At 31.8% G+C, this 11,480-nt stretch overlaps 1 protein-coding gene across 1 annotated transcript; it reads left to right on the top strand.

Annotated features, from left to right (window-relative positions):
- Positions 1-8,640: 8,640 nt before the first annotated feature.
- On the top strand, positions 8,641-10,312 carry LOC145037673 (uncharacterized). Its single transcript, XM_078986372.1, has 5 exons — positions 8,641-8,823; positions 9,451-9,565; positions 9,648-9,737; positions 9,832-9,930; positions 10,036-10,312. Exons 1-5 carry the CDS (start codon positions 8,756-8,758, stop codon positions 10,144-10,146), a joined length of 483 nt encoding a protein of 160 aa, XP_078842498.1. The 5' UTR covers positions 8,641-8,755; the 3' UTR covers positions 10,147-10,312.
- The last annotated feature ends 1,168 nt before the right edge of the window (positions 10,313-11,480 follow it).

Below are 11,480 nucleotides of genomic sequence, written 5' to 3'. Positions count from 1 at the left end.
GGATTTAGTGGATGGAAAGAGGCGCATTGTTCACAGGTACGCTTTTGAAATTTTATTATCCAAATACAAATATCTTAACACATGGCTACCCAGATTTGGTATTTAATCGAAAATCATGGATCACTCTCAACAATGGTACATTTTTGTTTAGAAATTGGCAATGGTCTTTAGTTTGCTGAATGAATGGGAACCAATAGGGCCAAGAGGGTTTGTTCGTGAAGAAGAATGGAAGATTTTGACAGCCAATTTGAAAGGGCGCCCTGCATTTGAAGCTGATGATCAATCTGCTTTGCTATACTTGTTGATTACAAAAACGAAATGGATGAAATAGGTTTTTTCACGGGTATTAGGCTGGATTGGTTGATAAATCTTTTAATTTTGCAGATAATCAAGTGCATGGTCAAAATGTAAATCAGAAGTCAAGGTTTCGAAGGTAAGTCACGTAGATTGTTACAATTGTATATGAATCAGTATTAAGGATTGATTAACTGTTAATGATTAGAACTGTTAAATCATAGTAGGTAAACCATCCTTGTGATTTTTGTCTTATTCATTGATGTATTTTGTGAATCGATATTAAGGATTGATTAATTGTTAATGATTAGAACTATGTTTTTTAGATAAAAAAATCAGTTGTAATCTTAAATGAATACAATATCAAATGTCTCATTTGTAGTTAAACATCAATGAATAGAAGTATATTATAAATGCATGATTTCATACCTTAATGATTTATGTTTTGAACAAGTGTAATTTAGAGCTTGATGTTTCTAATAAGGATAACCGTAAAGCATGGAAATTGATAGTGTAACGACCCAAAATACGACCCAAAATTTTTTGTTTTAATAATACTAAAAATCACATCATATATAATAAAACCACGAAATAAGCAACTCAAATGTCATAGTACTGTGTCAAACAAATATGTATCAATCATAGTAACATCCAAAATAAACTCCCAGGATAAACTGAAGTTGTGGTATGTGCGATGCCATCAACCCGAGCCCTTCCCTTTGCTTGCAGAACTACCTGAAACCAAAACTGAAACTGTAAGCACGAAGCTTAGTGAGCTCCCTCAAACTACCACACACCATACAATAACACATAAACACATATTGGGCCTTGCTCACTGCATTAGAACGAAGTCCGGAAACTGCATCAGATCGAAGTCCGGAACTAACCAGGACCTTGCCCTCTGCATCGGACCGAAGTCCAGAAACTGCATCGGATCGAAATCCAGAACTGACTGGGACCTTGTTCCCTGCATCGGACCGAAGTCTGGAACTAACTGTATCGGACCGAAATCCGGAACTGACTGGGACCTTGTCCCCTGCATCGGACCGAAGTCCGGAACTGACTGCATCATAACATAGCATAAACATATCAAATAGCATGAACACATATATTGCATACTGCATCGGACCAGGGTCCGAAACACATAACACAAGACATGCTTGAATCACAAAGACATCAAGAAATCTAACTACTGCATCGGACCGAGGTCCGAAACTACTGTTAACTAAACGGACTGGCATTGTGGCCGTAGACCCGTTCCTACTGGAAGGAAAACTCACCTCGTAATGCTTGTTGCTGAGGTGCTAACTCTAAAAGTGGTTGACTGCTGCTTCGGAACTATCCGGCTACAAATCCCAAAAACACTAGATCAGGTACTTATAAATGTCCTCAGGGCAAAATGACTGTTTTACCCCTGGTCAAAGTCAACTTCCAGTTGACCGGACTCGCCGAGTCAGGGCGCAGACTCGCCGAGTCCCTCCATTACTAACTATGACTTTAACTCACCAAGCCCCTTCCCCACTCACTGATTCACCCTGAACTCACAACTCGAAGAAAGACGGGGGACTCGCGACTTGACTCGTCGAGTCCGAAGAACAACTCGCCGAGTCCTAGCGTGCAAATTTCATACAATCGATTCTAATCCATTCCAGAGCATCCAACTCGTAGATCTAAGCTCCTGGGATCATTTGAACACGTGAAGATGCTAACTTCCCGTGTAACTAAAAAGGAATGAGGCTATTTCACTCAAACTCTACTTTAATCGGAAAAACTCATCCGACTCGCCGAGTTGTATGAGCAACTCGTCGAGTCTAAGGCAATCTTCATCGGACTTGCCGAGTCGCTCATCCAACTCGCCGAGTCCACGACTATCTTCATATGACTCGCCGAGTCAACCTTGCGACTCGCGGAGTCCATTTAGTCGTTTTTCCATACATACTTGATTTAAGCCATGCAACGGCTCCAAATCATAGATCCAAGCTTTTAGAGCATGCTTATCACGTAAAGTTGCAAACTTTACGTGTATGCATGGCTTTAAAGGCTTCAAATGCCAAATCTTGGCTCTTAATCGGGTTCTAAGCTCAAGAGGGACCTCAATCACGACCACAACTGAAACTTTACACTTCTATAATACAATGAGGGTCCAGATCTGAAGTATAACCCGATCATAGGCTTTATCACAAAGGTTTTGGGGTTTTTGGGCTTAAAAGCAACAATTTTTGGGACAAACAAGATCTACTAGATCAATAAGCAAGATGGAGACTATTACCAGAAAAGATGACCACAAATGAGTGTGTTCTGGATCTACTTCCTCTTCCTTGAACTCTTCAACCTTCTCCTTCTTCTACTTGCTCCAAAAGTTCCTTCACAAAGTAACAATCACTCACACACTCTTTAAGGGGGCTAAGGTTCGGTAAAGGATGCTCTGAGGGTGATGGAGGCGAGGTTGGGGCGCATTAATGCGTTTAAATAAGGTGCAAGCCCTTAAAATTAGGGCTTCCTCCAGACAGGCAGACTCGCCGAGTCCCAGGGTATGGACTCGTCAAGTAGCCAACTCAATTTGCGTGATCATCCCGTCTCTACTCGACGAGTCAGGCTACAGACTCGTCTAGTACCCCTTAAGAAATGAAAATACTTTATTTAAATCACATACTAGAAATGAAGCGTTACAGATAACATGATCAAGGGTGTCCCTCTTCGTTTCTATATGTATGATAGCAACAAGAAAATATGAAGGAAAAAAAAAAACAATGTTATAGTAATTCATCTATGATTCACATTATATTCTTATATGAATATAACTACTGAAAATATAAGAATTTAGATGTTTTTTGTATTCTTGTAAATGTATTCATGTATGATTATAGTTGTATTCATTTATGATTGTAATAAAGCGCATATTTATTTGCAACGAAATGGTGAATTCTGAAATATTTTTTGATATCAATTCATGAACAAAAAAATAAAAAATAAATCCAGTCATGACATTTTTAGTTATGAATATGACACTATTTGATAAAATTAAATTTTAAAATTAGTTAACTGTTATATATTTTTAATCGATTGTATACTAAATAAATTAGTTTGATATTTATTCATTTATGGACAATAATTACGTAAAGTAATATAAAATCATTTTAAATTTATAACTTTTTTTCTCTTTCATTAATGATATAAAGAAAATGGAAAAAAAATCTTTTTTTTTTAACAGTCAATTAGGATCCCCAAAATTTAGGAAAATATCATTTTATTTTATTTTTGATAATTTAATTAAAAGATAAGTTTACCTATATGCCCTTATCTATTGATTGGTTCAAAACTATTTTTGCGTTCTTAACCTTTTAGGTGTTCTCATTTGATCTTTATATATATATATATATATATATATATATATATATATATATATATATATATATATATATATATATATATATATATATATATATATAGAGAGAGAGAGAGAGTAAAAGAAAAAATTAATCTCACATTTTATAGTATAAAATTTACGAGGTGCACTTGCGCCAACCTTTATTGAAAGGTGACATAGAAAGTGTGGTGGAGTTGTGGTACGTTGTATAAAATTGGAATGAGTTGTATGTTCTTTTTACTTCAAGATTCACTTTATTCATTTATTTACTTTTATTTTCTAATTTATAAAGAAGGATTACAAGGTGTTTTTATTTTAAGATTATTTCTACAATATTTTTAAGATAAATTTTTGCAACTAGACTTATGGGCGGAGTTTTATTAGGACTAGGCCACCCACCTCCCTCCCTCCCTTGTTTTTTTATTACAAATAGTCTCATATGTTTTTATTTTATACATATTAGACTAAAAGATATAAACAATGTTGGTGTTGTGGGACCCCCCTCCCTCCTTGGTTTTTTTATTACAAATAGTCTCATATATTTTTATTTTATACATATTAGACTAAAAAATATAAACAATGTTGGTGTTGTGGTACTGACTTCATTAGATGACTGCTACTTTGATGAGAGTCGATTGTAGTGACTACAAGATGATATATCTTATACAAAAGATTGGTTTTTACAAGTTGTTTGGGGTTGCTACTCGTAGCTTCTGTTATCATTTTCTATTTCAATGTCGAGTGAAGAGAAGAATTTGGGCATTCAACAAACTAACAAACTTTACAAGGAACTTGTATAAATCTTTATTTATTATTTTTCCTATTTTATTAATACTTGTAACTGTAATTAGTAAAAGATAAATATTTTTTTTTCCAGGAATTGTTGACACGTGAAGGCCAAAATAACAATGTTGGTGGTATCCCTTTGATATATGTTGTGATCATTCGTTTTATTGGGTTGATTTTGGGATATTTAATCAATTAAAAGAAAGCTTAACTCTCATGTAAAATTTTCCATTGGGGAAAAGTATGCTCAAAATGGGTAACTTAATTTGTGGTAATCTAAGGAGATGAATTTTTAGATTTTTTTCCTAACTATGTTTGCTGATTTTGTTTTAGCTATGGGATTTACTTATGAATTGTAATAACTTTTGAAGTTCTATTTATTCGGGCTACTTTTTCAAAGTACGTTGCTAATATGTTTATCTTACTTACTTTTCATTCCAACCCCGCAACGAGGGGATAATATTTTCTAGTTATTATTAAATTAAGATTGTATCTCATTCAAAAGTATTTGATCACCTTTTATTATTAGTTTAGGATTTGTCTTCATGTCAAAACGAATATTAGATCTAGTTAAGTAACATTATATTATTTATGAGATGCTAATGAATCATTATTTGATATGCTACAAATCTGAGTGTTAGAATATAAGGTCGTAATAATTTATAGTTTAAATTCTATTGTAATGACCAGAACAAATATTTTAGAATTAGATAACATTTTTTTATAACAAAGCTGAATTTTTTATAATTAAACTTCACACATTAACCATAAGACCTTAAAGTTGTCTTTATCTTAACTCTTAAGCACTTTGTAACTTTGTATGAAAAGAATCCTTTAGTTAAACCTCCATTGTCCCCACTTATACATCACTTTACATCCTCAGAGTATTGTCTAACTTGCATTTCTAACCCCTTGCCACTAACTTCTGTAAATACGGGTCAAGTGGGATAAAAAATGTTAAGAATATTTTTATTCAAAAGAAACAAACAAAGTATTAAAATTTTAATGACTAAAAGTGAACGATTTTACATAATAGAGGGATTAGTTTTGTAACTATTAAAAACTTATATAAACTCACGCGCGTACCTAAGAAATGACGTCGCACTTGTTAAGTAATAGCCACGTGCATGACGCGTGCGCAGCCGGCTGCTTGCTATTGGTCCAACTACGTGTATGACCTCTAGACGCCACGTGGTACGTTGTTAAAGGAGGTGTACACGACGTAGCTTGAGCCCGCGCGTATGATAAAAGGGTAATGTGATTTTCAAAATCCATTGTTTACTAGTCAAGTATGAGCAAAGGGTCACCTTCTTGCCTTGAAGATATTTTGTCAGTCAAAATACTACTCTCACAAATAAAAATGACATTCTACCCCTTCTTTTGCACTTGAGATAGCAAACCAATAATAATATATTTATGTTAAAACTAACAGGAATAGTAATATGAGCAGACTTTTCTTTAAAAGAAAATCAAAATTAGTTGTTTTAAACTAAATATTCAAAATTTTAACCATTTAAATTCACTATAAATATTAACATTAACCTCCATTTGTTATTACATTAAATGACATGGTGAGGATGGTGTGTGACAAAACTTATTTGATAATGATATTACAGACAAAAAGTCGAGGTTGCAGTGCATCAAACGTGATATCTCTTCTTCCAATCCAATAATGATGTGTGAGTATACACACATGTCAATAGGAATGAGCAAGCAAAACCAAACCTAAATTGTTGGTTTTGGGTTTGAATTTTTTTAACCGAAAAATTGATATCAATTGTAATAAAAATGATTATAATTAAGAAGGCAAAAACAACAATATAAGTCCATATATAAAACACAATTGAATAAAAATAATCGAAATATATATAAGATTTCAAATATTTTCACATACAATTAAAGAATTAGAAGTGATGTGTATCTTATATATCATATTTTTAAACGAACATTTATCCTAAAAATTTATAAATAAATTTTATTTAAAATGTAAATAATATATATATATATATATATATATATATATATATATATATTTTGAATTTAAATATGATATAAAGATAAACATGCATATATATAATTATTTATGTTTTTATTTTTATCTTTATATTTATGTATAATTTATTAAATTTACTTAATAAAATAATAATATAATATAATATAACGTTATTGTTATTAGGGATAATGACTTGAAAGGGTAACGAACTTTCGATTTTTGTCACATTTAGTCACTAAACTTTTTTTCGTTATCTATTTGCCATTGAACTATTGAAACTGTTCACATTTTACCCTTATGACCGGCTGTTACCGGTCATAAGGGTAAAATGTGAACAGTTTCAATAGTTTAGTGGCAAATAGATAATGAAAAAAAGTTTAGTGACTAAATGTGAACAAAATCGAAAGTTCGTTTCCCTCTAAAAAGTTCAATAACTAAATGTGAACAAACTTCCTATTGTATTATGTTTTAGCAAAATTATTTATTTTTGTTTAATTGTAGCAACATTTGTTGATGAAGAAATCTATGAAATAAAAATACAAAATGTAACATCCGGATTTCCATGTATCATCATTTAAGTACTTTTCTTTTGAGTTAAGAAGAGAGACTCGACGAGTTGACGCCTCAACTCGTCGAGTAAGGTCGCGACTGGTGATTCAGATTAATGAATGGACTCAACGAGTCGGTGAGGAGACTCGACGAGTCCGCACTGTTGGCAGAAACCCTAAATCTTTGGGCTCGAGCTATATTTAAAGGCACTTATGGCCTTCAATTGCGACTAACTTTCCCATAAGTGCGAACCCTAGCGAACTTGAGTGTGTAGAGTGAGAGGAAGAGCTATCTTGAGCTTTTTGGTGTGATAGATCTGGACCCTTCTAGGTTTAGAGACCGAGAATATGAAGCTTTAGTAGAGTAGACCTTGGGGTTCAAAGTTAGGAAGCATTTATGGTATATATATAGTTACTTTCATCTTACACATAGATATGAAGTATTTTATATAAATTACGTACTATGTGTGCATATTATTTGAATACTTGTTGTCTATGCTGGATGAACGATTTTATACATGTTTTAAAAGATTTAAATGGTATATTTATTTTATATCTACAAATATGTTGCGGATGAAACATGGGTAGATGAAATAGTTGGTGTGTGATGAAATAAAATGATGAGAGATAGGTAATGATAGAAAGGTGGTGATAATTAGGTAAATAGATGATGATGAATATGTGATGTAGGATGAAAGGAGATACCATAACCTTAACCAACAATGTGGCGATGTAGTCATCTACCAGAGTATAGATGGCGACCACGGACTATTCTAGACAACCCAGTGGAAACACCAGCAAGCCCATAACCTGTAGGTGATGAATTACGAGTTCAGGCGATGTTGTAACTACGTATTCATGTGATGATACTCTAACTCCTTACTATGAATTACGAGTTCTGACGATGTTGTAACTACATATTCATGGGATGTCACAAATTTCGCATGCCAAACCAATGGTTATAATTCACATCAGTGAGAATGGTTCATTTTTTTATAAAACCAAAATCAGATTGGAGATTTTGATTTTTTATTTTGGGAAATGTCAAACCATTGGTTTTTTATTTCGGTTTCGGTTTTTTGTTTTTTTTTTTTTAAATATATTTTCAGGGTTTTTTTTTTTTTTTTTTTTTTTTATTTCATAGATTTCTTCATCAACAAATGTTGCTACAATTTAACAAAAATAAATAACTTGCTAAAACATAATACAAGAGAAGGTTTGTTCACATTTAGTCATTGAACTTTTTAGAGGGAAACGAACTTTCGATTTTGTTCATATTTAGTCACTAAACTTGTTTTCGTTATCCATTTGCCATTGAACTATTGAAATTGTTCAATGACAAATAGATAACGAAAAAAAATTTAGTGACTAAATGTAACAAAAGTCGAAAGTTCGTTACCCTTTCAAGTCATTATCCCTTGTTATTATCTTGTTCATCTGAATATGTTGTTTGTTTGAATATCATACTACATATCCACAATTTTTTGTTGCCCTCAAATTTTGACTTTTTAAATGAGAATAGTGAATAGGGGAGCAAACCGTTCATTTTAAAACTAAGGGTCCTCATTTTGATCAATACACCTAACTTTGAGGGGTAATAACGTAAGCTGTCTTTTAAAGCGGTAGATTTGCCCAAAATTTAAATAGGATCCCAGTGCCCATCTCTTCTCCTCGACAGTCGCCTCAGTCTCTCTTTCTTTGTCTTTGCCTCTTTCAGTCTTCGTAAAATTCTAGAGAGAGAGAGAAAGAGAGCTTGCAGCTGCATCAATGGCGTTCTTATCTTTCGTCGGCCGTGTTCTTTTCGTCTCCGTCTTCGTTCTATCCGCGTGGCAAGAGTAAGCTCCATTTCTTCAACTTCAGATCTGTCTCCTTTGAAAAATTCAGTGTGTTTCGTACGTCATCGCAATCTTCAGTCCTGTATTATCTGATTCTTTCTAAATTTCACCTTTGTGGTTCCGGATCTGAAAATTTGAATTCCGTTGAGTTATTTTTCTCTGTATGTCTTCGAATTAGATGTAGTTCTAAGATTGTTGATCTGTGGAACTATAATTGTGATTCACTATTTGATACGAAATTTCATGGAGATTTATGGTCTGGTATGGTTATTAGGTGTTTTGTTTCCAAATAGAACCAAATCCGTTTAAGAAAGTTTCGCTTTTACAAAATATTTCGTAGTTATGGCGTAAGTTTGCTTGATTGATGAAATTGAACTCTTCGATTTAATCTTACACCTTGAATTTTAATATACTCGAAGCTAAATCTAGCTCCTCCCATGGAAATAGCTCAAATAGATCTTGTCATGCAAGTTATTAACCTTTTGTACTATTTCATATGATAGCTTCGACATCATTTCAGAAATCTTAACTCTTCAATCATTGCAATTAGTAGTAGATGCCCTTTTCATAGTTGATAATCATAATGCTCATTTGCAATGATTCATGGTGTACTTTTGTTTCTTACAGGTTTAATGACTTTGGAGTTGATGGTGGATCTGCAACAAAAGCCATTACACCAAAATTCAATCTCCTTTCCAAGCATTTCACAACACATACAGGCTTACAAGTGCCTGATTTTGAGGTAATAATTTCACAATTTACTAATTTACTTTCAAACATCTTTAATTTACATCATCATGGATGATTCCAATTTACATATACAGATCAAAATCTTGGTTGCTGGAGCCATAGCTTTTAAAGCCGTTGGAAGCATTCTTTTCATCTTTGGAAGTACCATTGGTGCTACTCTACTGGTTAGCAATTATTTCCAAAAAAAAATCAATTTTTCTCTTTTTTTAAAAAAAATTCAATCGGGTAATCTTTAATTGTTTTATCACATGTTTACAGATTGTTCATCAGTTGATTGTTACACCCATGTTATATGACTTCTACAACTATGACATTGAGAAGAAGGAATTCCTCCAACTTTTCATCAAATTTACACAGGTTAGAAAAGAAAAAAAAAAGGGACATACTTTTCTTTGTTTACTTTTGTAATTTAATCTTTTATTTGAAAAATAAGTTTGATTGTTGGTTGGGTTTTTTTTGTAGAGTTTGGCATTGTTGGGGGGGCTTTTGTTCTTCGTTGGAATGAAGAACAAGAACTCTATTCCGAAGAAAACTTCTGCAACAAAGAAGAGTCACAAAACAAAGACTGTTTAAGAGAGAGATGATGATGATGTAAGGTTGTATTGAGATTTTTCTAGATTTTTGTGCCATTTTATGCACTTCTTTTGTATGGATTATGTTTAGTTTTGTTGTTGTTACGGAATTATGAAAACATTTTTTGAGTTGGTTTTTTTAATTTAAGATTTCTATTATTAATTTATTTTGCTCTCTTATCTTATCCTTACTTTTGATTATTGTTTTTTTTTTTTTTTTCTCATTTAAAATAATGTGTTTTTATGTTGAATGATGTTTGAGTATGAATTAGTTGTTAACGCCCAATATGTATATAAAAAGAAAAGTGAAGATGTATCGTTTAAAACGAGGTTAGTAGGTTAATCAAAATATTGCTTTCATGTATTGTGTAAATGCTTAAAATTAAGAGCAAGGGTTAATTTTTTTTTATTTTTTTTTTAATTAGTTGGAGGAGGGTGTTTGGGATTACTTATTAAAATGATTTATTAATTTATTGGTATTTTTTTAAATAAATAAGTTAAAAAGGTGGTTGGTTTTATAATAAATGCTTTTTTATTTGGTTTTTGGAAAATAAGTTAAAAAGGTATTTGATTTTGTGATAAGTGTTTTTTCTTTTATTTGGCTTTTTGGCAAGACATAAAAAAGAGATTTTGAGAAGTAACAAATAGTTGGCTTTTGAAAATTACTTTTTGACCCCTTTTTACTATCCTGATTTTAGTTTGGTTATGATTAATTTATATAACTTATTGATTTATTGATTTTTATCTTTATAAAAAAACTAATGCAAATATTTTTTAAATTAAAAAATTTCATTTTCCTATCACCATCACAAACACACTCTAAACGTCACAAAAGAGGTCAAACCATGAAATTTCAAGTGCATGTGAAATGGGTTTGGATATGGTGGAGATCCCCCATATTTAGAGGTGCAAAGACATGGTTTTTTTTTTTTTTTTTTTTTTTTTTTTTTTTTTTTTTTTTTTTTAAATAATAATTCAAAACCGGATAAACCTATTTCCATGCAAAAACATATATATCTATAGAAATCGGTTAGGATCAGTTTGAAAAAAAAAATATTTTCACAAAATTTTAGAGCACGTTTGGTTGTAGAAGATATTATAGGTTTTCTTGAAAATGAAAATGAAAATTTAAAAACTACGTTTAGTTGATTCAATTTTCAAAATTTTTCTAAGAAAAAAAAAATTCTATGTTTTTCAAATTATATATAAATTAGAAAGTGGTTTTTAAAGTTTTCCAAAGCTTTGTAAATTTCTAAAATAGAAAATTAAAACTTCACCGATTACAACTAAACGTGTTTTCTAAAATTTTCATTGAAAAATAAAAATGAAAACTCA

The sequence above is a fragment of the Lactuca saligna genome, chromosome 3 (assembly GCF_052625555.1).
Source record: "Lactuca saligna cultivar CGN05327 chromosome 3, ASM5262555v1, whole genome shotgun sequence".
Taxonomy (NCBI): Eukaryota; Viridiplantae; Streptophyta; class Magnoliopsida; order Asterales; family Asteraceae; genus Lactuca; species Lactuca saligna.
This window is presented reverse-complemented; position numbering and strand designations above follow the sequence as displayed.